The sequence below is a fragment of the Excalfactoria chinensis genome, chromosome 18 (genome assembly GCF_039878825.1).
Source record: "Excalfactoria chinensis isolate bCotChi1 chromosome 18, bCotChi1.hap2, whole genome shotgun sequence".
Classification (NCBI taxonomy): domain Eukaryota; kingdom Metazoa; phylum Chordata; class Aves; order Galliformes; family Phasianidae; genus Excalfactoria; species Excalfactoria chinensis.
Genome location: NC_092842.1, coordinates 4,785,376 through 4,812,206, shown reverse-complemented (window position 1 = coordinate 4,812,206; position 26,831 = coordinate 4,785,376). Strand labels below are relative to the sequence as shown.

Sequence of the window (26,831 nt, the reverse complement as noted above, 5' to 3'; positions counted from 1 at the left end):
GCTGCAACCACAAGAGCAAGCCTGTTGAAAAAGGCTGAGCACCGTGCAAGGAGGAAAACAGCTTAAGCTGTGGAGAGATTGTGTTTGTTTATTTAGAAGACATGAGATCCAGTCACTGCCTTGGGAACAACTGAAGCAGACCCATCTCGCCCAGATGTTCAGGTCTTTTGTGAAGCTCTGACATAAAACAGGATTGAGAGGCACTTGAGGTTGGTTTATGAAAGCAAAACCTTATTTGCTCACAAACAGTCGGAATTTCAGACTGTTTAAAGAAGTGTAGTGGTTTCTATTTTTGATAACCAAGTCATTCACCAAGTGATGCAGATCCTTCAGAATTGGAGGAACAATGAGTCATGTAGTTAAGTTAGAAGGCAGCGGCAAGTAACTGCACTGGAATTGATTTTTAAACTCTCTCCTAAAGAGGAAGGAGGAAAGGAAGTCCTGCACAGGACTAAATCAGCACTCTGAGCTATCACTTTGTGGCAGGACTTGTAAAGTTGCCTGGGGATTTTGAGTGCATTCAGTTTGAGCAGCATAGCACAGAGAGATGCAAGTGAAGAAGGTATCACTTGATTTAAGTGCTGACATCTCTACAAGCACATCCTTCTTTGTGGGGATCTAATCGAGCTGTTTTTACCCTTTCCAAAGGGACTCTCTAGCTGAGGCCTCCCACAGCTCAAGGGTGCCCTGGCAGATGGGTATCTAACCAACCTGATGGGGGAATTCACAAGTACACTGCAGGATGTTCTACATAAAGGCAGCTCATCCTGAAACCAAAGACAAACACTTGTGAAATGTGTAAGCACTAAGACTGGGAAGATGACCAGTTTGCTTCTTTCACTGCAAGTTTCTCTAATTGGGTCAAATAAATCTGGATATAACTACAGGGCATGCAGGTGAGTTGCTTGCAGGTGGCACTGTGCTGAAGAGGTGGATTTGCTGCCTATCGCAGAAATAACTTTGCAAGGTTTGAACTTCTTTATTTGCTGAGCTAAAGAAGGAACCAAGTGCTACCTGCTCTGGTGCCAAGCACAAGCTTAAGAGGGAAAGAAACACACAAAAAAAACCCCACTCAGTGTGAGATAAACACAACTCACCCTGAGAGCACAGGCTGTTACAGGTATCTTCTCCCACCCTCCAAAGGTGAGAGGAGGGACTGAATTCTCATGAGTATCTCTAGTCCAAATCTCACAGGTGGATAAAGTGGCTCAACAGCGTCACAGACAGTATTTGTTACTTTCCTTGCTTGGCATAAGCCGTAGGTCTCCAACTGAACACATTAAGTGTGCACACAGAAAATACTCCTGTCTTCACTTACACACACATGCAAGAGCACTCACATTCCCCATCATACCTTATTTCCTCTGGGGCAAAGGCTTTTGCTTTATGCCAATTAGATCCTTTAACCCTCTGGAGAGGTAACTAAGCACAGGAGGAGCTGTAATACAAGGATATTACTTTCCCAAACCCTGGCCCCACGTTGGCTTACCCAAATCCTCCGGCGCTGGCTGCTGCTGTACCCTCGCCGAACACTTTGCCTCCCGTCGAGCCCAGAGGGCTTGAAAAGGTTGGGGCTGAACCGAATGCTGGCACCCCTCCAAACCCAGGGGATCCCCCAAAAGTGGGAGGGCTGCCAAACACTGGAGCAGCACCGAAGCCACCTGAGCAAAACAGAGGCAAAAAAAAAAGAGGGACAAGAATATCAAGTAAACAACAGTGAAGAAAGAAATAAAGAAGAAAACTACATTTCTAAGTAGACAGTCTCTACAATGGAGCGTTCATCTTGTTCATCATCTAAATAAACAAAACGCACTGCTCCAGAGCTTCCAGACTGCAAGATAATTTGTTACAAAAGAAGTGGATATGAAAAGTGTCTGAATACATGTAAAAACCACAACACAAATTAAGAGACTACCCATATTCTGGGCCACTTGAACATGCAAACATGAAATCAACCTCCAGGGCTGGCAATATATCCAGGGTGGTAATATATCATTCATGCTCGCATAGTGAGGCAGGATCTCTACCTGCTTTATGTATAAAGACCAGAATCTTAATTGAGAGAGCAAGCATGCACAGTAACTAAGTTTCAGTAATCATACATACAACAGGGAACAGAGATGCTTTCATTGTTATTAAAAAGATACTGCCTTCTAGAGCTCTGAACAGACTTCTCCACTACTCTATGTTCATCTACTGATATTCTTGGCCTGTTTCTAATTGAGACTGTGGAATGCAAAGGACACCTGCTCTTTTGTTTGAGTAGGGCCGAGGACTGGGATAGCACCACACACTTTAATACCCTGGGTGAAATTCTAGTCCACGTTGAGGTAATGGATACTGTTTGGCTGTAAACACAAAAGGTCTGGAAAAAATAAACGCTAGCTGATCTATGTTTAAATAATTCAGGCCTATCTTATTACCCCCCTAGCTCTAGGAAGTTAAAGAGTTTTTGCTGGAGGGGCTGAAGCTTTGCTAGGGATACACTTTCTTATGCAATTCATGTTAATAAATAGTGGAGAAAGAAAAGTGAAACATGCAGGTATTGAGTGCAGAACAAGATCTGAGGGGGGAATCAGATCATTAATCAAATATAGGGAATTTCACTAAGTTAATTCAATCAATAGAACCAACAGCTCATTTCCCAAGAGAGGGAGCTGAAGCATGTCTGATATCCTGATATGGAGGAAGCTATCCCACAGTAGAAACCTGTGCATTCACTCAGATGAAGAAATGGGAACAAAAAGGGTTACAAAACCCAGACTGGAGTTTGGAATATAATTTTCCAAGGAAGCATCTGCAAGAGGAAAAATCTGTTCAGTTCTACAGCTTGTGTTTTTCACTGTGTGCTGAATAAGACCAGCACCAATTCACACAGCTCTCTGCCTTTAAACCACAATGGGAATTTCTGGAATGAACCACTGAAAATGCAGTTTACTTGATGTTTTTCTGCGCAGTAGATTGTAGATCTGCCTTGGATCCACCAGCTAAAATACACTACGTTGTTACTGCTTAAAAAGAAATGCCAGTAACATGTACTGATTAAATGTCCACAGACATTTCCTGCACACATAGCAAGCACGGATTTGGTATAGACATACAAACAGCAGAATGCTCCACCAAACAGCTCACACAAACACGAGTGTTCATAGAGAGTGGGTTAACAAAGTACCTGCTTTGGTTGGACTAGAGAACCCAAAGCCTTGAGATGCCACGCTGCCACCGCCAGAGCTGAAAGTGCCTGTAGGTTTCTGGTCTCCAAAAGATGAGTTGCCAAATCCAAAGGCCTTGGCTCCACTGTTCCCAAACAAGCTAGAAGAATCTGGAGAGATGAAGGTTACTTGTGAAGCTCACAACACACAACATGACAGACGATTTGTTTTGTTGCAGCCCACACTGCAGTCAGTAGAAGTCAGTCACTCCAGTGAGAAATCAGAGCAGCCCCATCAGCCTTTTCTTGATAACACAAATATCCATCCACCACAACTACAGACTCTCTTCTTATGGCAGTGGCCAGTATTTCTTAACATGATTATCTGACAGAATCACAGGGCCTTAGAGCATGAGCCACACTTTGCCAGCCTCACAGAGGTGACCCAAGTTTTTGTCTTTCCACGAGGCTACAGAGAAATCTTGTGGGCCAATGGAGAACAGCTGAAACCTTTTCCCTGGTGAACCATGCATTTTATTTCATCACAAAACCCAATACCGCAATAAACGAGGACTAAGTTAACAAGGACTGACCTCAACCATTAATCTCAGTGGCTCATTAGAGAGGCAATAAAAGAAATAGATCTGCTCTCACAATGCTTTAAATGCTACTTTTAGCCACACAGAACGAAGCTTTCCTTTGTTCCTCTACTTTTATGCCTTAGCCACTGCTTCCCCACTTCATGCTTTCTAGCTGCTGAGCTCCACCCCTTCTGCTTTTCCCCCCTTCTGTCAAATCCAATTCGCAAGTGATGAAACAAAAAAGCTGGGCAGTCTCTATGAAACAAAAGCCACAGCTAAGAAACAGTTATAAGCAGCTTCTGTGGCATACAGATAGAGATAAGGGAAGTAGATCTGCAAAAGCTGTGCACAGAAGGTTTGAGTGAGCCTCAAACTAATTGCACGGAATAGCATATATGCACCTCAGCACAAATCTTAGGGTATTACCAAGACCTATCAGCCTGGTAATCTAATGTGTTTTTAATCCAAGTCCAGCAATAAAAATAAATCTCTACACAAGCGGGCAGTGATCGATCCTTGCATTAACAGCTAATTGTTTAGAGCTTCTAAGAAAGGATTCCTAATAGACCTTTTACAGTCCTTCTTGCAAAGGAGCCTGGGGTTACCTTGTTGTCTTCTTAATACTTCCCCTGCTTCCTTTTGTGAGGTTGCTTGGCTGGGCAAGAAGCAACATGTGGGAGGGTTGGTTTGGCACCTCAGTTTAACTACAACACCCACATGAAGTGATGCCTGCTAGCTGGCAGCAAGGGCAAAAGCAAGGCCAAGTGCTGAGCTCCTTCTCTTAAAGGAAACTTTGAGACAATTTCTCTATGAGCATCACAAAATCTGGGCAGCCACCCACCTGGATGGGAGAAACCCACCCTGCTTACCAAATCTGGATAAGAACTGATACAAGAATCTACAGCTCTACTTCCTTAGCAAAAGGGACTACATCCCCAAAACAATTACTGAGAGTATTTCATTGCAATTGCTGCCCTACTTATTTTCCATAAACCTAGAAGGAAAGCTACAGAAGAGCACATCATGCATATTGTCTGCCTCTGTTATCCCTACAAACCTTTCATGTCAATGCAGAATTTACTCAAAGACAAAGAGCAGCAGAAAAGCAGATGGGATCGCAAAGCAGATGGGAATCAGAGCACATTTTGTATTCTTGTTTTCTTCACTTACTCTGGGAAGCTGCCGATCCAAAACCTCCACTGGAGGAACCAAAAGGATTCTTATTGGCTGCATCCTGACTTGGCTTTCCTCCCAAACCAGTGAAGAAGCCTCCACTTCTCCCACCACTTCCAGATCCAAACAGGCCTCCAGTGGAAGACGACGACTGCAAGGACACAAGAAGGGCAAGAATGGGGATTTAAACAAAGTCAAAGCATGACTTGCCCCCAGGGATGATTTTCCCAACCCTCTGAGCATACCAAGAGCTGAAGAACCAGTGAGCAGACTCACCAAACACACAACACAATGAAACCTGACTTAAATCTCACATCTCATCTACTGAACAAAGTATGCCTTTGAAAAATGCTCTATATTGTCCAAGTGAGTAAAAAAAGAATACTCCCCTTTCCACTTAGCAGGGAATAAAGGCAGGTTTATACTCCATCCCTACCTTAGTTTCCCCATGATTAGAGATGCTTGTCTCTGCACACCCCTTGGAAAACATGCAGGTGCAGTTTTGGTGCCTCCTAGATTAGCTCTAACTTCACTAGAGCCTGGAACAACTTCAGCTGACCACATCAAATTCCACCTTTGCTACTAGAAGCAGGTAGAGCACCCTGAACAAATCCGCTGTATGTAACAGTCCCTTATTTCTGCAAACGCAATAAATACTTGCCTGCCCAAAGACAAAGCCTCCTGTATTTGCTGCTTGCCCAAACACAGAACCAGTGTTGCTAGAACCAAATCCTGCCAAGAAAAGAAAGGAAAATAAATCACCAGAACTATTGCTGGGATAGAAGACAAATCAGGGAGGCAACACTAGTCCAGAACACGGAAGGACAGATCTCCTATGCCAAAACACCAGGATACAAATGATATTCCCAAAAGTATCTAGGTTGGTAAAATGTAAAATGTGCCAACAGATAATAAATTCAATTGACAATGTAGTTGAAAGCCAGTTCAAAAATAAACACAAGGCCTTTTGACTTGCGAGATGGTTGCTACCAATATGAGAGAACTGAATTTCTCTTAACGTTGCTATAATAATGCTGCAAGTCGTGAACAAGCACTGTAGCATTTTGATTTCCCCTGTGTAGAGAGGATCTGTGCTTCGCTACCTAAAGATTCCTTTTATAGATAATGAAATGTTTTGATTAAAAGAAGAACTCCCCATTCCATTTCCCAGTTCACTTAAATGTGCATTTTGTAATAAAACTTGCAGCTTCTATAATTAGGAATACCTTTCTCAAGTTCATTTCCCCCAGTCTAACTGTTCTCTGTTACTGTAGTTAAAATGAACAAGCAGTTTTGCCTACAGTGCCATCATTTTTAATTAAATGAGCCTAATTAGGTTTTCTTCCTTGGAAATACATGCTCTCTAATATTACTACGTATGTTTCACTTCACCCTGGAAGCTCTCTGAAGACTGGACAGAAAAAGCTGTGGAAAAACAACACCCTGATATATTACAGCAACGTGAACAACCACAGGAGACTGACAAAGAGGGTTTGGACTGGGCAAGTGTCCAATTTAATTGTACAGACCAGGTAGCTGATGGTCATGTTACTGCTATATTTAATTTGAGATGCTCCTAAACACAAAAGTGGATTTAACAGATTAGTTCCTCACTAACCCATAATTTTGAGGGCTTAACACATTTTTTGCCATGACAGATCATGGTATAATAATAGACCCAGCTATACAGTCGCTGTGGCACGGATACATTGCAGAACCAAGCACTGCATCTGCATTCAATCCCCTGATTATAGCCTCAGAGCTACCTTGGTGCTTCAGTGTAACAATTTACAACATAATAGTTTGAGATCTTACAGGCTGTGCTGAATCCCACCCAATTCTTTTGCAACAGACAGCACACCATGCAGTTCAAAATAAAGGCAATGTAGACTTGGAAGTTGAGATGAAAGCAAGATTGCAAAGCCTATATTCAGTGACATTTAAAGGAGATCAAGGCTGAGCAAAAGCTTCTTTGGTCTCCAACATTAACTTCCCATCCACATGCACTGCAGCTCCTGTTCTTACTAATTGAAAAAAAATGAGGTGCTAGAGGGGAAAAAAGCATTCAAAGAAGCCTGACTTTTCCCAGTGATAGACGCTGCCAGAATGCTGCACAACTCCACAGTTTGCTCTTACCTGAGGCTTGGCAGAAGCTGAACCCAGCAGATGATGTAGTGGTAGTAACAGCAGCGGTGTTACCAAAGACAGATCCCCCTTGCCCAAAGCTGCTGCTTTGCCCGAACCCCAGAGTGCTGCTTTGTCCAAACATCCCACTCCCAGTGCTGGCAGATGGCTGGCCAAAGGAGAAGGAGCTTGCACTGTTGGTGCTAGAAGATGCTCCAAATACATTGCCGCTGCTTGAGGCTGCGGTGGAAGCCGCTGGCTGCCCAAAGGCAGGCACTGTCCCAAATCCAGACTGGTTGAAGGTAAAACCACTTGAAGAACTGCTCGCTGGCTGCCCAAAGGTCGGTGCTTGGCCAAAGGCTGGCTGCCCAAAGCCCCCAGTTGTGGTGGTGCCAAATGCAGAAGTACCAAACCCTGCGCCAGCTGCTGGTGTGGTCACGGTGGCAGTGCTGGGTTGTCCAAATGGAGCTGATGCTGTGGTACCTGCCGGCAGCTGGCCAAAAACAGACGGTGTGGAAGGAGCGGCAGTCGTATCAACAGCAGGCTGGCTAAATGCTGAGCCAGAAGAGCTGGAACTTGGAGGCTGAGAGAACCCTGAGGAGCCTGCAGTGGTGGGGGCAAACACCAAGGCACCAACAGCTGGACTCTGAACACATGTAGGAACATCAGCAGCAGTCAGTGAGCTCGCTGCTTCTGCAGGAGAGGCAATGGTTGTTGCAGAGGCTGTCACTGAGATGCTCTGATCCTGTGGGACAGTAGCTGAGGCAGGCACTGGTGCCTTCAGCTCACTTGTGGAGGCAGGAGTAGCAATGGCATCAGGAGGAGATGCTACTGATGCAGTACTGGAGCCCATGGTGCTGGTGTCCCCAGCTGCTGTCTGGGACACAGGAGGTTCTTTAACAGGCTCTGAAAGCTGTATCTGAGGCTGTGGAACCTGCGTTGTTGGAGGTGAAGACTCAGATGCTTCACTTTCAGATGTTTTTTCTGAAGCAGGCAGCAGTTTGGCATCTCCTCCACCCTTGTTAGAAGTTGCAGCTGGGGCAGCAGTTTGTGACGGACTCAAGAAATTCCCAAACGAAAGAGATGTTGAAGTAGGGAGAGTAGAAGGGACAGAAGTGGATGTGCTCATGCTGCTCGCTTGCTGAATACCAAAAGAAAAGTTGAGTTTGTTTCCGCTAGAGCCTCCAAGATTAAATGCCCCAGAAGACCCTGCGTTGGTTATCTGAACATTGCCAAAGAGACTGCCTGTGGTACTGGTGCTGACAGAGGTGGGTGCTGTGCCAGCTGATGTGACTGACGTTGAAGTAGCTTCTCCAGCTTTTCCTAATGCCATGGGGGCACCAAATACAAACCCAGAAGGTGATGTAGATGCTTTAGTTGATTGTGCTCCTGCGGCACTGGTAGATGGTGTTTTAGAGGTGGCTTTGGCATTATCATCTGCTTGACCAACACGCAGACCTGAGAAGCTCCCCAGAGTTTCCCCAGATAGATTGTTCAGAAACAAGGCTTCCCCTGGCTTAGTTGGAGGGGTATCTAATTTGCCAGAGGCTGCGGAGGGTGCAGAAGACGTTGTTGCAGCAGGTTTGTTTGACTGAGTGCCATCTGCTGAAGAGCTGCTTGCTACTGCTGCTCCTGGAGCACTTGCTGGCTTGAGGGAGCCAAAAGCAAAGGAGCTCTCAGGGACTGCTCCAAATTTGGAACCCCCAGCAAGTGAAAATGAATCAGGTTGAGTGGACTCCTTAGCAGGGGCTGTAAATAGAAGACAGAAGTTACAAACTGAGTTATAATGTACTAAGCTCTATTTATTTTTTCTTTTTAAAGCAACAGTGGCGTGATTTAGTGCTGTGCCGATTGCAAGAGAGTGCATTTGCCTAAAATCTGTACAGCCTAACTATTACAAAACTGGTGCTCCCATGTACATTTAGGGCACTATAAAGTGACACTTCCTGAAGCCTTTATGGACAGGTCTACAGTGACAAACGCTGTCACATATATACGCCTATATACCTATACGTATATCTTTCTTTACAGATTAAATCATTTATAGAACACTGAATATTGGTTTTATGCAGAAGTTTTCAGCTTTGAAAGACTGGAGAAAAGCTCTTAAGCAATTGCAAAGCAGCTCCAACAGTGTGAAACCGCTGAAGTTTTAAGGGGAGACTGAGCCAACTCTGATGAGCTGCCAGTTCATTTCAGAGCACCACTGAAATTCTGACTAGATGACACTGGGTTGTTTGGACTGTTAATCAATTCGGACAAAGTATGGGAATCTACATGAGGATCAAGTAACTAAGCAAAAGATTCTCAGCACAACTAAGGCGTTATCCTTGTTTTTTACCCAGTACTAATAGCTGACAATGAAAAATGCATCTTTCGTTTTCTCCAGGAACACTAAAATTCCTTCTGTTCTTTTTCCATTATCATCTAACAAGCAAAAGTGCTGCCATTCCATGGAGCAATGCAAGGTAACTGCCCTTGCTAAGGCTGTGCCTTACAATTCTGTTTCCAGCACCTCTCACTCCTGCTTTAATCTGTGTTATTTACCTAAACTTTTACATTAACTGCATCTTCAAGTTTTAAGGTAAGTTAGTTGTTTCTGGTTAAGGTCAACAGAACACTGGCAGTATTTCTGTGGCAGTAATAAATAAGCTAAGAGGTGTTATCCTGTATCAGAACAACTGATAATGCTGGAAGGGAGAGAGGAGGACGGAGACTTCTGAGCATGCAATCTGTTTTTCAAGGCTAGAACTAGAGTCAGTTCAGTTCTAGACAATTATAAAGCTTCAGGCCCCTCTTCCCACACCAAGTGAATATGATCTACCTACAAAATGGAAAGGCAGCCTATATATTGATACTGTCAAGTTTTATAAGCAACACAAAGCTGCTCCAGTCATTAAACGTTCACTCCACATAACGCCAGCTTACCATGCCAGGCTACTTTGGCAACTTAAAAATCTACTGATTAACAACAAAGGAAATGACTGCAGATATATTACCCTTCTCATAAATTAGAACCCCTTGAACATCCATAGCAGCAAATATTTTGTTTCCTCTTAATTGAAAGGCAGGTGGCCTACATTCTCCTACACTATAGGACACAATCCAGCATACGTATACAATGTTATTGCAGCTACTGCAATTTTAATTATAGAAGTGCAACTTAAAACAAAGAACCACATGAATTAGGAAGAGTAAGCATTCTCTTAGCAGAGGACAGATGCGGTTTGTACAATCTACCAAGCTAACCTTGCGAGGCAGCGAGGCTGGGCAGAGTCGGTGATGAAGCAGCTGATGTGACGACACCAAAATTAAACCCAGGCCTAGGAGGAAAGAAGAGAAAGGGAAAGAATGACTTTGAGCTCAGAGCGCTGAAATTTCCAACCCCATGATCAACACAACCTTGAGACTCAGATTTCCTGTGCAAGTCTCTATTAGGCCAGACACACAGGCATACACACACAAGAAGTTTCTCCAACTAGACATTTGTTTTGGCCCTGACAAATTTCCTACGAGGGCTGAAGAAATTCAAACCCCTTTCAAGTGTCCCTCATCCTCCCATATTCTTTTGTTCCTGCTGTATGTTCCTTCCCCACTCAGCTCAGCAGCTAAACACCATGCACCAAACCATTACACCTCCTGGGAGACCAGCAACATTGGGGGCTATGGCAACGACCAGAGCTTATTGAAAATTAAAAGATCAGAATGGCAAGAGAGTGCATGTACAGAAGGGAGTAACTGGACACTGCCATCCCTTGAAAAGCAGATCACTCACAGCAAGACAGAAATTAAAGCTTCCATGATTGCTGAACACTAAAAAATTGTGTCTTGCAAAAACGCTGTGATCTTTCAAAATGAGCAATGGGGTGCTCCAGAGACCTGCATCCCCTGAGGCTTTTTAAGCTTTCTCACTGCCTTGTCCTCTGATTCTCAAGGACCAGCTGCTGATCTAGTAGTCAGACATCACAGACAACAGCGCTGTATTTAGCACATGGTTTATAGACAAGCACTGCAGCTTGGGACAAAGGCAGGGTTTGTCTGCTTTTTGAATCTGAATTTCAGTGTTTCAAGAAGACCATTTTAGCCTTTTGAAGAGTGCTGCAAGGCATTTAGACAACATCCACTTGACAACCAACAAAGAAATGTTTAAGACTGAATGAAAACAGTTGTTTGAAAGTATGAGTGTGTTCTTAAATTGTTACCTGCTTCATAAAGAGAAACTCACTTCAGTATTAGATACTTAAATACGGAGGAATTCAAACAACTATTTGTGAGGAGCCATTCTTCTTCCTTAAAAAACACAATATGACCAAAGAAATACTTTTTTCCATCCCTGAAAAACACTCCATCAGGGAGGTTTTAGAATAACTATGTGTTCATACCATGTGCCTTGCTTTGCACTACTGCTACATGACAGAAACCACCAGATGGCATGGTGACTCTTTAGTCACTTTCACGAACAGAGTACTTTTCAAGCCACAGCATAGAATTTGTTCTGTTGTTTCAAACTAAAGTAATCCAGCAAGTTTGACCATCAGCACAGATGTCAAGCCCTAATTGGAAACTCCAGCACTTCTTTATCTCAGACTCCTACTGGCACTGGAAACCTGCATGGGTATGTCCAGGCTAGAAAGGCACTACATTATTCTCTTTGAAATCAATCCTCAGAAGGATTATTAGAATGATCATTATTCAGATTCTTCCCCATCTTTCCCTGGAATTGGAAGCTTCCAAAGTTCAGCCTCTCCACTTGCCATCGTAAAGTCAAAATTTACTCTCACATGTCCCTGTGCAACTTACTAGGGATGATCTTCTGTGATTTCTCTTTTTCCCCCTAAATAACAAACGGAGTTTAAAACTATCTGTGGTGTCATTTCACAGTACTCTGCAGCTTGTAGGTAACGTCTGCTGTAACAAATGATATATTCACACAAACATCAAAGAAATGATAAACTGATAAAACATACCCCACAGAAGAAAATGAGAAAGCCTTGTTAGGCTGTGCAGACGTTGCTGGTACTGATGTCACTGTAGAGGTCACAGCTGTAACAGTTTTTGCTGCCCCTTGTCCTGTAAGTCATACAAAGAAGCATTACAAAAAAAGAAGACCGTTCACATCATCCAACTACCAAAAAACAACAGAAGAGTTTGTGGGCACAGCCTACAGTTTTTCTCAGTTGGAAACAAAGGATTTCTTGCCAGTTAAATTAGTCTGATATTTGTACATAGAAACATTCCTGCTGTTGTTACATCATCACAAAGTATGTGAATTAAAGATGGAAGGCAACAACATATCTGATTAGAGGAAAAACAGGTGTCTCCATCTTCAGATGCTTTTTCAATGCTTGCTGTTACAGGTTACACATTCTGAGTCCACTCTGAAAGAGGAATCACTAAATCCTAGATGGAGGCACACAGGCAGAATAGAGGGTTGTACACAACACTGCACTCCTGTTCCTCTGCACTTTTATCTGTTCAAATTCCTGCCTTGAGACAAACACAGCAGCCTCCCAGGGAGGCAGATCTCTTTTCCTCAGGTTCTTCATTCTCTAAACTGTCACCCTGACAGGTGACATCCAAGGCTTTATTTCTGTCTCCACCACAGACTTCTTACCTGAAATTTTGTTGCCAGATGATGCAGGGCCAGGTGTAGATGCAACAGGACAAGGTGTAGATACAGAAGAAGGTGAAGCCTGTCCCTTAAGTGAGCTTGTCTGAGGAGTCTAAAAAACACAAATTATGCTTTAAGCCAACACAATCTGCACACTGACAAAGATTCTTCTGATCTTGGTCTGATATTACGAGAGTCAAGCATAACAAATTAGAGGAAGATGGTCAAAGTACTTGGCAGCACCCTTCAATTTCAGGCCCTCTTGACATTTAAATGCTGCTTAGTTCAAGTTCTTCATCAAGTCTGTTACAGAGGCCAGCAAACCTCCATGTGCAACAGTTCAGTGACTCCAGGGGAAAGAGACCATTGGATGGCCTCTTTGTAGACCATTGCTGCATAAAACACAGCAAGACAAAAATAAACCTAGGTCACAGATAAATAAACGGTCTGCCAAGAGCACAGGGCAGAATGTGAAAAGAGACTGTTAGATGACCTGTTCTCCAACAACTAAACCCTGAACTGTATTTAACGTGTCTGGGCATGGTACACCATAGGGAAGTTCTGTATCAAGATACCTGCTTAGCCTGATTTGTAGCAACAGTTGCCAGAACTTGGTGGACTGCCTGGGCTGCAGAGTGAGGAACTGATGACCTGAAGAAGAAACATTAAAACATTAAATTAGTAAGTCTAAAAGTAGATTTGCTTGTCCCTCAGAATGCACAGCTCCCAGAAGACTTGAATAACTTCCATTATTAAAGATTCCAAGCACAACTCCAAACGGACAAATCTGATTAGGGAATAAACCTCTTAAATGAATCATCCACACTTAACAAAGGAAGTCTGCAAATGCGTTTAAAGCTCTAGACTTAAATGATCAAGTCTTCTTCACACACTCTTGTCTCCAAACAGAGTCCAGCTTTTCTACTTTACAAGGAGCTGGTAAAAAAAATCAGCAGGTAAGGGGATTACAATTTTATGCCTAGTGGATAACAAAAGTAAGAAGCTTCCTATATAGTGCAGAGCCCAGACAAGTACTTGTAAGTACATGCAGCCCTTAGAAATGCTGAGTAAGGAGTCAAAGCTATGGAAAGAGAAAAAAAATAATAATAAAAAATAAGGTGCTCCATGTCTTTGAAGTGTAGTATAAGAATTAATGTAGTCATGACAAGAAGCAAGATAAGGCTAATCTGTATTCTCCAAAATAGGTTTGGAATTTTGACCATGAAATCAACTGCACATAGAGCCTACAGACAACTACTTCCAAGGTGAAGCATCCTATGTGCTGTAAGCCATAAATACACCTAATCACTATAGCTTGAGAACAGACATCTAGTTTTAGCATCTCAAGTAAGTGGCTCACCAGCTTTAACAGTTAGTACCAGAAGCCTTCAGCAGCATAACAAATTCAACACTTAATTGCATCTTCTTAAGTCTCACCCTAGTGGAGTCTTCCCATCTCAACACAGGCCAGGTATTCCCTAACACAATAAGCCATCTTCATAGTACAGAAAGGGCCAATGCTGCAAACTCCAGTCAGCAAGAGAATCTGAGCATCAGATGCTAAGTTTCCTACTAGACATGGCAAAGGCAGAGGGCACACTCATGCAACATCGTATTTCAAGTTCACACAAACCCTGGACAAAGAAGGAAATGCAAAGTCTGTGATATTCAAGATCTGGTGAGCTCTTTTTCCAAGAAAGGTCTCTATCTATCCTGCCAATCTAAAACTATTTCAATGTAAAATGTGTCTTTAGCTACAGTCCATGTGAACATCAGTCTCAGATATGTATCGCTCACTTGTGTCTTGGTCTACATACTGCCACTACTCTTTGCTGTTTTCATTACTGACTTGATGCAGATGGGAAATCTCCTTAAACCAATTTTACAGACAGCACACTTATAGCAGGTGAGGAACTCCATCCTGACAACACTGCTTTTAGCAGCATTTCCCAAGCAGAGTTGTTGGTTTTAACACACTTAGAAGAAAACACATTAGCAAAAAGCTCCCAAACTCTTTCCTAATTAAAATGCTGAAGAATTCCTGGGTTAGCTTTCAGTGATGCTGAGCTCCATCAGCATAAGACTGCTCCCTTTTTGATAAGCTACACCGAAGGAATTTTACTTTCTTCTTTGACAATGAAGAGCATACACACAAGTATGAAAATCAGAAATAATGTAACAAAAATTGTCCCAAGAGCTGCACATGTAGTCCACGCTTATCTGGATAAAGAACATGCAGCTCCACGAGGACTTCTAATCAGACGTACATGGTGATTTATCGTGTTTTTAATGCCTTGGCACCATGACAAATGCAGTAGCCTCAACTTTGCTCAGACTTTTCAGTAATGCCCTTGCCTCCCCACCCCAGAAACGGCCATACATTATCTTGGTCTTATGCATTCATAGGAACATCAAGCAAATATAGTTTCAAGGTCGTTACCAGCAGAGGGAAAGGGACAAGTTCTGCAGCTGGTGACAGAGCCTGGTGATAAGACAGAAATCTCTGGAATGAGCTGAGCTGGCTGTTGTCTCCAAGCAGCAGAGAGTTACAGCTAACTCAGAAGAAATTTTCAATTCAAGGTTAAATACCAGAAGCCAGCCTTCGTAGTTTCCTTATGCGGATGACAGCTTTACAGCTCTGTATTCTTCCAAAGTGATCAACACTCAGCCCTTCAGTCAAAAGTCTGATGTCAAGAAATTTAAGACAAGTTTTCAGAGAACCAAGAGTGCTGTTCGACCTCTCCCAGAGGGTGAGTCAGGGAACAGATGGGAGAGGCATGACCCCAGAGTACATAATGTCTGTAATTGACAAGGAAGTAGAAAGAACAGCATCTAGACAGCTTGAGTCCACAGACCACAAGCAGCAACAGAGGTGCACTTCCATTGCAGAAGGAGACCTAACAGTATCAGTGACTGGAAATCTCAGATCCAGAGTGTGCGTTCACAATAAAACCCCACTAGATTTCTGCAGGAGAGAATGAATTAAAGCGCATTTCACAAACAAATGAAGAATGATAATATTGGTGTTGTTTGTTCATTCAAGGATTTACTAACAGCTTATCCTGATCTGGAAAGAAAATATTTTCTCTATTCATCTCACAAACTCAAGACTCATTTCTAAACACACTCACCACTTCACACTAAGTCAGACTACTGCTCTACACTGGTAGATGTGCTCTATTGCAAGCACTAGTGAAGGCTACCATAAAAAAAGGTGATCCCACTCACCCTATTACTGTAGAGACAGCTGGAGTCAAAGCACCAGTCTTGAGTTCTCGTACATTCACCACCTGGGGAACATTCTTCAGAGTTGATTCAGTCAAGGAGGTGCTCACAGCTTTCAGAAAATAAATAAATAAAAGAAATGTGGTAAATGCCTTCCCCATATTAAACACTGCAATCAATATGGTGTCTCTGAGTAACTCCAGAAGAAATACATGTATAAGTTTCTATCTGCCCAGTCAAGGGTGACTTGAGCAATCAGCCATCCTTTTACCTGGGGACTGGGTAGCCATCTGCCTCCTCAGAGCTGCTGCAGCAGCTGCCTGTGGTGCTGGAACAGTGACGGTGGGAGCAGGGGCCCCATGTTTCACAGTCTTTGTTGCAAGCATTGTGCTGTCTGCCCCTTGTGGGATGATTCTGTTTGAAGATGTAGGCACTAAACAGGAAGCAAAAAAAATATTACAGTTCACTGTATCTGTTCAAATCAGGAAAACTTGAAAGCCTTTGCAAACTACAGTTTCTGTGATTTCACAGCTTCCATCTGATAAGAGAGCTGACACTTTTCTAGCACAGGCAATATGAATAACTCAATGAATTCAGCACGTACACTGCAGTAGTTGTCATTTCAGTGCACCAGATGACTTCCAGTTTGTTGCTGTAGTCACTTCTACTGACAGCTTATTTTTCATTTTAGGGTTCAAGTTCTGACTGCAGACAAGGAAATCTGAGTATATGCACATTTAGATCTTATTGTTTTGGAGCTCAGGAGTCCTAATCTTGTGCACACTCACCAAATGCAGAAGTAATTCAGCCTTCTGTTTTGGGGGGCAGCATTTTAAGAAATAAGGCAAATTACTAAAGGAAGACAGTGCCATCTATGGTCAGTATGATCTATAAGTCACAAGCAGTCAAAATGCAGACAGTGAGTCAAGGTTCTTTAGTGCATTTAGGTACTTTAGTATGTTCCCAAGCTTACAGTGCCACTCTGCTAACTGCTTCTGGGAATCTGGCAGTGTAAATCTCCCTGCTGCAAACTCATTTCTCTAGGATTTGAAGCACTGGCAACTGATATAGTGGTTAAAGACAATGACAGGAACACATGCAGAACAACAGAAACACTGCAAAATAACTCACATAGAGTACCCAAGGAGGGGTGTTGTTTCCCAAAGGATGGAGGCTGAGCCACCAAACCAGGCTGGATAGATGGAGTGCGGACCACAGGGGCATGACGAGGAACTTGGACAGGAGCAGCCTCCTCTTCCTGGTCTGCTGCCTGCAGATCCTCATTCTCCAGGGACTGGGAAACTGAGGATGTTGAACTAACTTCATCCAAGTCTTCATAGTATCTTGTGGACAAGAAGGCAGATCGGGACAAATTTGCTACAACAACAGAAACAAAAGACATGTGTATACTAAGGTGAGAGAGCCATCCATCCTAACAGCTAAGACATACATCCTATTTTAGGATGCTCTTCTAACTGGCTTGCTTTAATCCAACATTGCTGGGATACAACTTCTTAAATGCAAGCAAAAGCAACTTTTGCTAAGATTGTAACTGAAGTAAATTCTTACTGAGGGCAGATGAGAGAGCAGCAAGAGTGAAGTAAGGGCAGAGGCTACGAGAAGCTGCCCTAAGCTAATTTCAGCATTGGTTCCCACAGGAGGTAACTCACCCTCCTACAAAGCATTCTGGACTTTTAACATAGCTAAAGGTTTACCTGGAGCCATAGACCTAACTGGTGGAGTCTTCCTCTTGGATAGAAAATTCCTCAACTGTGTCAGCTTCACAGGGGACAATTTAGCTGGAAAACAGAAGAGAGTTATTAAGTCTATACCAACATTAACAACGTTAACGTTTATATGTGAACACCAGGAAGAAAGAATACATTACCAGGTGCTTTAGGTGGGGGTTTGACACGTGATTCCAAGGTAGTTTTCATCAAGGCATTGCGCAGGCTTTCAAGGTCACTGTCAAAACTGTGACACAGCAAAACAATTAAACAGGATCAGCAAAAAGAAATCAATCAAATTAAGAACAAAAAGAGGCCAAAATGAATCACTAGAACTACTAACTTATCTAGAGGAGCCAGCTGTTCTTCCAGATACCATGCTATTTATATGTACGTATCTTGATTTACTTTGGAAATCACTAAGTTATTCACTCCTTCCCCTGAATTCAGACAGAAACAGCAGTACCTCTGTCCAGAGGTTCAATTATCCTGATTATGCTATTATAAAAATATAACATTCAAGGGAGAATTTGTGATGAGTGTCAAACAGTGTGTCACACAAATACAAGTGAGCTTCTGCATTACATGGGCATGGTTTTATATCATTTCTAAGATGTACTGTTCTCACACACCACATCCTCAAAACATCATTCCTCGGAGGACACACACCTGAATACTGCTCAGGGCAAAAAAAAGCAGTGGCAACACCACTCAGGAACTTGCATTTCACATACCTTTGAGCATTGCTAAGGGAGGATGTATCACTGGGAACACTCCACTGAGATGTCTGATTATACAGTCGGAGCTGCTGTAGGCTATTCACCAACTGATGCAGTCTCTTCTTCTGCTGAATGATTATTTCCCGGTTATTAGCAAGGGTGTTAAACAAAGTCTCTCGTTCAGGAACAATCAGACGCCTTGAGACATAAGACCAAGAAAACACAGATCAAAACAGTTCTATGTATCTGTCTACAAGCAGGCATGCATATACAAAGTGGTTTGGTGGATCCCGCCAGTTCTACCCCATGATGTCAAACACAGATTGGTTTAAACACAAAAGGCAACTCTGCTTGTCTCAAATGCACGTTTCTCCTTTGGGCATGCTATAAATTTGTTTAGCTCACTTACTGGAAGACCTTTTATTTATTAGGAAGGTTTCATTGACTCCCACCAATGGATGCATTTAGTCCCTACACACCTTCTTTTACAAGTTCTTCTATCACAAGCAGTATTTTACCAGGCAAGGAGATGTAGCTAGATGTAACAAACTTCCATAGCCGAGTAATCTGAACCTACAGCTCTCTTCTTACATGTCTTAGTTAAACTTTATTCATAAACCCCACCAAAAAAAACAAAAACAAACAAACAAACAAAAACGTACTGTTAAACAGCAAAGGGGCTTTGTCTATTGATGAGAGGCAGTGACTGATTCGTTGATAAGATCCTCACAGTTTTGTATTCCACTTTCAGTTACTTACTTCTGCTTTCTCTCCTGTTCCAGGTGCCGATCCCATTCCAAATCCAGAACGTCATTCACATCCTGAACAGCAAATTTTACATACTGGTGCAAGCGTCGAATCTCCTGCCATGCAAAAAAAATCAAATTCTAATTCACTTCAGAACCCACCATTTCAGTAGAAGATGATGAAGACCCTTTGGGTTCAAGCAGTCCAAGCCACATGACACTTATTGTATTTAAAGCTCTAGATTTTAAGCTGGTTACCATGCTTCATACCTGAAGTTGTGCTTCACTCTTGGGATCCAAAGGTTTCTTATAAAGTAAGTGCAAATATCCCAAGCTATGGTTCCGCTCATTCTGCTCTCTAGCCTCTTCTACCCCTGCAAATCCTTCCAGCAAGGTTGTCTTCAGACTACTAATATCTCCATGCAGCGACTGCAAATAGAACAGAGAGGATAAGGGTCAAAGCAATACTTTTCCACTGCCATCTCTTAACAGAAAAGGCTTCTGCAAATGTTCACCTGAAAGAGCAAATGCAAACGTTGCATACTTAAGAGGTTCAATCTACATTTGTTCAACATTAGCAGGTTAAGTGGAAACATCAGGTGACATGAGGAGTTACACAGTTTGAAGATACTGGGTCACACTCCTCACCTCGGTTGTTTCTTTAATTTCCAAGAGGAAGGTGTGGAGATCATCTGACTCAGTTCGCAACATTTTCATTTCCTCTGGAGTACCCACTTGGAAACAGGCTTTGGAAGTCTTGGCCTTCAACTCTTCCATTTCCTTTTGAAAATGTGCAATCTGCAAATAAAGAAGTAAATGCAGCCACTAACACATAGCACGGTCTGGAACAAAACTCACAGATGTTTCTACGGAACCACCAACATGTGTCACTTTATAATGAAAGCAAGAAATTCTTCTTGCAAAGTAATAGGAAAGAATACCCAACTTTTCCAGCACAGGGACTGAAATTAAAGATGACTGAACAGGACATACAAATAGCATTATCACTTTCTGAAAATCTTCCATTCTGGTTCCTGAACTACTGGAAGACATCATCAAAATGCTCTCAAATTGAAAATAAATGCCTTCAGCTTCTAAAATGAAGAAAATTGCTTGGAAAAGAAAGATAATCTCACCTCCTCTCTGATTCCTGCTATGACAGGGTCTGAATCCTTCCACTGGTGGGCAGGTTTGTCTAAAGCAGTGCTGGAGAGGGCTGATTTGCCCTGGAGGAATAAACAAACAACCCCACACACAATATTAAGTATGTAATACTAGCACAAAGGAGCTTGAATACTAGGAAGTCTGCTGTTAGAACTCCAGACGCTGGTCACCAGGAAGACAGCTGCCATGTAAACATTTGTTCCATACTAATATAAAGGCACGTACGTGTTCAAAGTAGTACTTCAGACACGTGGCTAAAGCTTTGTGAAAGCAAAGGAAATCTTTATGTGCTGCTTTGTATCACATTTTGATTTTGTTATCTAGAATTGGTGTCTCAAGATATCATCAGAGCAACTCTTTGGCTGCTGATCAGCTGGGAAAGCTGTTAAATGCTCATTTCTGTAACAAGCGAAAGAATTAGTTTCCACAATTCTGATCATGGCAATATACTACAAAGCTTTGTTTTTCAAAGTCATGCAAGGAACACAGCTGTGGTCACGTCTAAAGCAGGCCAGTTCTTCGACCTAAGATTATTCCATTAGTCCAAGGAATTCAAAGCAATTCAAGGGCTATGAAAGCATTCACCCACTAGGAAAAATCCACTCAAGTTCTCATTACCGGAGTAGGGCCTGGTTTTGCTGCAGAAGGGGTGATTTTGGCTGTCTTCTGTAGTAAAGAAGCTGCAGGCATGTTTTGAGCAGGACGTGCCACTGGAATTTAAGAACAGAGGAACAATAATTTATACTGAGCACGAGAAAACAGGTTGTGATTAGACAACTAGAATCACCAACATCAAATCCAACAGCAGTGGTGTTATGGGCCCCTCTCAAAAAAAACAAAAACCAACCATCTTCAGGTGCAATTTTACTGCCATTCAATTTCTCTGTTAATGGCAACAGCTCTACTCTCCATTATCTGGCTGTTTCATCCCTGGAGGATCCCAAGACCCCCAGTCACACAGTCATTCCAGAGGTGGATTATTATTCTGTTAACAAATGAACATCATCTAATTTAAATTCACTTCTGAGCATCTTGAACTCTGGACACTCCATTCACAAGACAGAGTAAAGATCTGCATGACTGCCCAGAAATACTTTGTAATCATAGCAGTATCACAGAGTTCTGAAAGCATCAGAACTTCTGTATGAGCTTAAAAAAAACCTGAATATGTTATTTCAGTGTGGAGAGCTGTCTCTGTGAGGAACAAACTACACAAATGGAAAAACTTCACAGCTTCAGTATTAAATCCATGACAGCATTACAGCGTGCAGATCACAACGACTGCTGCATTAGTCAAAGCAACAGGAAAAATAAAAATGGACGGATGTAGTGATCTGGTTTCTAACATTTTTAGAACGTGGTTTGTAATGCGTTATGCATCAGTGGTGCAACCTACTTGCAGCAGGTGCAGGAGTTGAAGTCTTCAGTGGTGTGGTAGGAGGGGCTGAGAGAGTCATGGGCTGACCCAGAGGACCTCCAGAAACAGTTTTTGAAGTGGTTGAGAATGAAAACATAGTGGAACTGGTAGGACCACTACTGGTAGTCGGAGACGAGGTGTCTACAGCAGTGAACCTGCAGAAGAAAGCAAAGCAATTTTCAGCTCTGAACTGGTCCAAGCTGCTTCACTCCATCTAAAACAAACCATTAAGCTCTAACAAATGAGCAAACTCTGGTATCAGCAATGACTTTAGCTCCAGACCCAACATTTCAAGTGTAGTCTTTGGAAATGGTGGAGAGGCACTATCAGGGATATTTTGGACTGTCTGGAATGGTAAATTCTGCTACCATAGACCATCAGAGCTGGTCTATGATGAAAAACCAAATACCAGCAAGAAGTCCTTCCCTGTTTCAAAACAGACCCTCTTCATTTTGCACAAAAGCACCAACTGTAGCAAATCTGAGCCACCCTTCAGTACCAGCCTTACAACAAAGCTCAAAGAGAAACTGCAAGAAAATATGAACTTCCATTCATCTTCAAACTTGGGCCCTCAAGGCAACATAGTTGAATATTCAGCCAATTCACAAGCGTATCATTTGCTTTATACACAAAATATGAAATTTAAAAAGCCTTAAGAGCTACCATCAGATCTCAGTGTAGCAAAGATTATTCTAATTAAAAAATAATCATTCGAATGATCAGAAATCTCTTAAAAAACATTGACACAAAAATTGCTCTCTGTGGAAAGCAACTCCAATTAACATAGCTCTGTTTCAAACTGCTCTTTCTGAAAATGGGAGCAAGTCTCAGGAGTTGGAGGGCAGAACAAGCACATGAAATCCAAGAACATGCATCACTCAAATCTATTTTGCCAATTTTATACGCAGTATCAGCTCTCCTTCAGTTGCCTTTAATGGCTCAGCATGAACAAGCTTTAAAGATTTCAGGTCCTACATCCACTGAGCAAGCATCCAGTTAAGAACCATGTTAGATGGCATCCCCTCTGTCCAACACAGTGGAAAAGAAGTCTGTCACCTATGGATAGCAGCTTCCTCCAGCTCTGCAAATTACTCTCCAGGTTGGAGATAAGGGACCTTCACAGTGAAAGAAATTTGTGCTACCACCACTACACTAAAACAGCTACAAGAGTTTTCAAGTCCCACTGTTTCCCAAGAGTCTTTAATTATGACTTATCTCAAACCAAAACATGGAATTATTATTTCCTATCACGCCTATGAAGTAAAGACCCAAAGAAAGTAGGACTCCAGCATCTTCCCCAACTAATAATCTGCCCATGAACACCATCTCTAGCATGAGAAGCGCTGAGGGTTTTCAAAGCCAAGACAGATGTGTCTTAGATAAGGAGGAGCTTCCTCAGAGCTTTTTTGGGAGTATGGAGAGCAGTTGTCAGGGCAAGAGGCCAAAAAACATTGTGTGATGTTCAGAACTACCACACATTGTCCACACCTAGACTGATTTAACAACTATCCAGCCACTGCACTACAGCATATTTATACTTACTTCTCATTGAGATTCACTTTAACTGAAGAAGCCGAAGGGGCAAAAGATGACTTCTGTGCAGCAGGAGCTGTGGAGTGTGGCAGCCCAGGCGAACTTTCTGCAGGTGGTTTCAAATTCATGGATCCAAAGGAGAAGGAGGTGGCTGTGGCTGCAGTGGTGCCCGCAGAAGGAGCAGGTGTTATGGATGCCTTAGGAGAAGCAGAGGAGAAAGAGAATGTTGACGCTCCTGTAAGACTTGGAGCCAAGACTTGCTTGGAGGTATCAGTGGCAAAGGGGTAAGGTGGAAGTTCACTGCCTGTAGAGCCAGGCACCTTTGCAGTTGAAGGTGTAAAGGAAAAAGCAGCTGCTCCATCTCCTGCAGAAGGCTGACTTGGGGCAGAAGCAGCAGCTGGTACCGCATCAGGCTTTAAGGAAGTTGGCGGAGTGGTTGGAGCTGCGACAGTACTTCCTGCAGAAACACAAATAGGTAAAGACTCATTTGGTTGCACTGACTAATGGAAGAAGGTACTGCGATGCCAAATACCATTTGATGGGACAGTTAGGTACAACCCCACTCACTAGGCAGACTATACAGTGAAGGAAAGTAAGGAGGGAAGAGGGCTTCCAGTCCTCACATCTGGCAAATGAGTGCACAAAGTCCATGCTGTGATCAATACTGCAGTTTACTTGCGTCTAAATACATTAACATTGCCTGGAATTCACAGTGAAAAGGTTTCACATTTCTCCACTGCTTTTGATGAGGTTCCTGCCATCTCACATAAAAAAGACTGTCAGCACACAAGTCAGCCAGCACTGCAGAGAGGCAGGCTGCCAAACAGATGCATTCTGTTTGGAGAAACAAATGCAGGCTCAGGGAAGAAAATGGTGGGCTTGCAATTATTACTGCATGCATGCAGAGAAGCAGAACAACCAACTGACCTGTCTATCCGAGAATAAGAAACTGTCTACTTTACATTGTATATGGTACCGAACATACAGTCAGATAAAACTATTGCTTTTCACCTCCTGACACTGTTTTCATGGTGATGAAGAAAGCTGTAACTTAAGTAAGCTCTTTCTGCAGTCAAACACATTACTTTTGCCACGGGAGGCCATGATAAGAACAGAGAAGGAAACCATCACACAGAGGGGTTTAAACACACTCTGAAAACTGCCTGAGATCCCCTAGGATGAACAAGACTATATTATTTCATCTAGATGTACAAGAGATGGAGAACTGACTGGTGAGCACAAAACATCCAAGAGCCGCTCCCATTACCATTATAAGTAAAAACAAACAACCTTTTCTGTGACTGCATGTCTATCTGAATATCAAGCTCACAGATGAAGATGACAAAGATCCACAAATGCAGGTCTTTCCTTAACCCACTGCAGCACTCACCTGGTGATTTTGGTGCTCTCTCCCCTGCTGCTGGCAATGGCTCTGGGGTCACAAGAAGTGATCTGACCCCTGGATTTTGATTGATCATGTAAAATGGGCAGAGCACACCATCCGTAGACAGCAAGATGAGTACTGGTGCTGGAGGAAGGGTCTTCTCATCACCTGCCAGAAATCATATGCATAAGCTCAGTCACCAAGGTTACCAGTCCTGATCTTACTCTCATCGACACCATCTTGAGCTACATCTGCTTCAGTTCAAGTGTTCTCAACACAGTTAAAGGCCCCAAACTAGTCCAGATATTCCTAAAGCATCTTCTATAAAGATTAAACTCTACTTAATATAAGAAAAAGACCAAATCTAGAATGAAGAAAAATTCTGCTATTATCATTTAAATATTAGCATTTCTTTCATTAGTTGGTGCAATGAAGGGCCACATTGCTCTAATACTGGCTCCTGTTGGGGAAGGGAAAACTCCACATGGAAGTGTGCTCCAGCACAAATATAGTTTCTTTTCAGTCCAAACTTGTTGCAAACTGTAAAGTTAAATAACGTGTGCTCAAAAAGGAACTGACTACACTCAGTTGGAACACAGTTATCAAAAAGCTTCTCCAAAAACCTTTCTAAAAACTCCGAGGCAGCACAATCTGGGCTTAATGAGGCTGCTCGGACAGCTTCCTCAAGCCAATAAATGTATAGGTTAACAGAGAAAATTCTTCAAATTCAATTTTGCATTAAAGTTTGACCTCAATTCCCAACTGAAGGTTGTCACTCAGGTAAAGGCTGCTGCAGTTCCCAGTTAATCGGCACCCTCCTGTGCTCTTCAGGAACACAACTGCACTACCTTTCACTCTGCCTGAAGGCATCTCTATCTTAATGTCTCCTGGTTGCAAGAGAGAGCTTTCAGAATTCACTGAGGTACAGCACAATAGCTCAGATGTATCTTCCGCTTCAGCCTTTGACAATGTGCTTTGAACAGCCTTCAGGCAGCACAGGAGGTACACCAGTAACGTAACCAGGTAGATACAAAGCACAGCAGGGTTCAGTCAGTACAAGCCCTGTGCTATAAAGCAGAATTGAAACCTACACATTCACCTCAACGATCCTTGTTCTTCCTGGCTTTGTAACCAACCCTTTATTTCCCCTTTAGACCACTGCAAACACACTTAATAAAAAGTTCTGCAAAATGACAGAAGCTACAAGCAGCATGAAAACCACACAGGCAGAGTGAAATCCCTAATAGAATATTGCTCTTTTAAACTCATAATTACCCCAGTTCTGTGAAACACAAACCTGAGGTGCCTTCCACTCTACGTCTGTTACTGCAGCATCCTAATCTGCTGCAAACTTTCAGAAACAAAGAACTGTATCTAATATCTGAATCCTTACAGAGATGTAGTTGTGCATGTGCTGCAGGCTGCCTATAGAAATGCAGGACTGATAATGTGTCAGTCCCACTTTCAGAATAATCCTAAAGCACTGGACTGCTTCTCAAGAATATCTCATATATTGCTACTATGGGGCTATTTCACAAGACTGACACGACTTACTGATCGGGATAGGCATGTTATTGGTGTAGTCTACAGCAACACCAACAGGCAAAGTATCATCACTTTTATCTGTCACAGGAAGTTCTGCCCTGCTGGAGTCCTCCAAAATCCATGATTCCCAGTTCTGCAAAATAATAATAATTATAATAGATATTACTCTGATTACTGTTTTCCTGTGCTGAACCTTCTTCAATACATTAGTCTACTACGACTGAAGAATGAGACGGCAAGAAGTCTGGAGAGCATCCACCTAAACTAGACAGATAAATAAACAACAGAAGTACCAGAGTCTCACAGAATTGGCTGTCGCTTCTTCCACAGCACTGCATGCCAGATTTGAAGTCAGACTCAAGAACAGGTATTCTTCATGTTCTACTTCAACTGACAACCTCGTATGAGTCACTTTTTACTACAGTGAATACCACATTTTTTAGACTTCTAAGTAAATAATGAAAAGCAGACTTGTGGAACTCGGTTCACAACATATAGTCTTTCTGTTTATCCTTTGTGTAACTCAGATCTTATGTTCTTCTAAGGTTTACATTTACCTTAATATTCTGCACAACCTGAATGTTTTGGATTTTACACACTTGGTTTTGGTGTTTATCTTTTTGCTTTGCTTTTTAAAAGCTTACCATGTTGTCATGTTGCAGGTCTTACAAAAGTTTTACTTGCTTAGGCTTTCAAGAAAAAGGAGGTATGTATATATAAATGCAGCAGGT

At 42.5% G+C, this 26,831-nt stretch overlaps 1 protein-coding gene across 2 annotated transcripts in view; it reads right to left on the bottom strand.

Moving 5' to 3' along the window:
* The window catches only part of NUP214 (nucleoporin 214), a 36,381-nt gene that overhangs the window by 4,278 nt on the left and 5,272 nt on the right, over positions 1-26,831 (bottom strand). Inside the window, exons 10-34 of one of the 2 annotated variants that reach the window (XM_072352801.1) lie at positions 26,110-26,233; positions 24,562-24,723; positions 23,492-23,628; positions 23,181-23,368; positions 21,618-21,793; positions 20,840-20,931; positions 20,194-20,283; positions 19,706-19,855; positions 19,328-19,486; positions 19,071-19,174; positions 18,327-18,509; positions 17,754-17,839; positions 17,581-17,664; positions 16,997-17,242; positions 16,137-16,298; positions 15,869-15,977; positions 13,216-13,291; positions 12,644-12,752; positions 11,997-12,099; positions 10,279-10,352; positions 7,042-8,778; positions 5,567-5,637; positions 4,903-5,056; positions 3,173-3,322; positions 1,490-1,661 (exon numbers count right to left, since the gene is read on the bottom strand). In XM_072352801.1, the coding sequence (XP_072208902.1) occupies positions 1,490-1,661; positions 3,173-3,322; positions 4,903-5,056; positions 5,567-5,637; positions 7,042-8,778; positions 10,279-10,352; positions 11,997-12,099; positions 12,644-12,752; positions 13,216-13,291; positions 15,869-15,977; positions 16,137-16,298; positions 16,997-17,242; positions 17,581-17,664; positions 17,754-17,839; positions 18,327-18,509; positions 19,071-19,174; positions 19,328-19,486; positions 19,706-19,855; positions 20,194-20,283; positions 20,840-20,931; positions 21,618-21,793; positions 23,181-23,368; positions 23,492-23,628; positions 24,562-24,723; positions 26,110-26,233 (4,898 nt within the window). Of the gene's footprint in view, positions 1-1,489; positions 1,662-3,172; positions 3,323-4,902; positions 5,057-5,566; positions 5,638-7,041; positions 8,779-10,278; positions 10,353-11,996; positions 12,100-12,643; positions 12,753-13,215; positions 13,292-15,868; positions 15,978-16,136; positions 16,299-16,996; positions 17,243-17,580; positions 17,665-17,753; positions 17,840-18,326; positions 18,510-19,070; positions 19,175-19,327; positions 19,487-19,705; positions 19,856-20,193; positions 20,284-20,839; positions 20,932-21,617; positions 21,794-23,180; positions 23,629-24,561; positions 24,724-26,109; positions 26,234-26,831 lie in introns of both variants that reach the window. The other variant, XM_072352800.1, reaches the window with a different exon arrangement.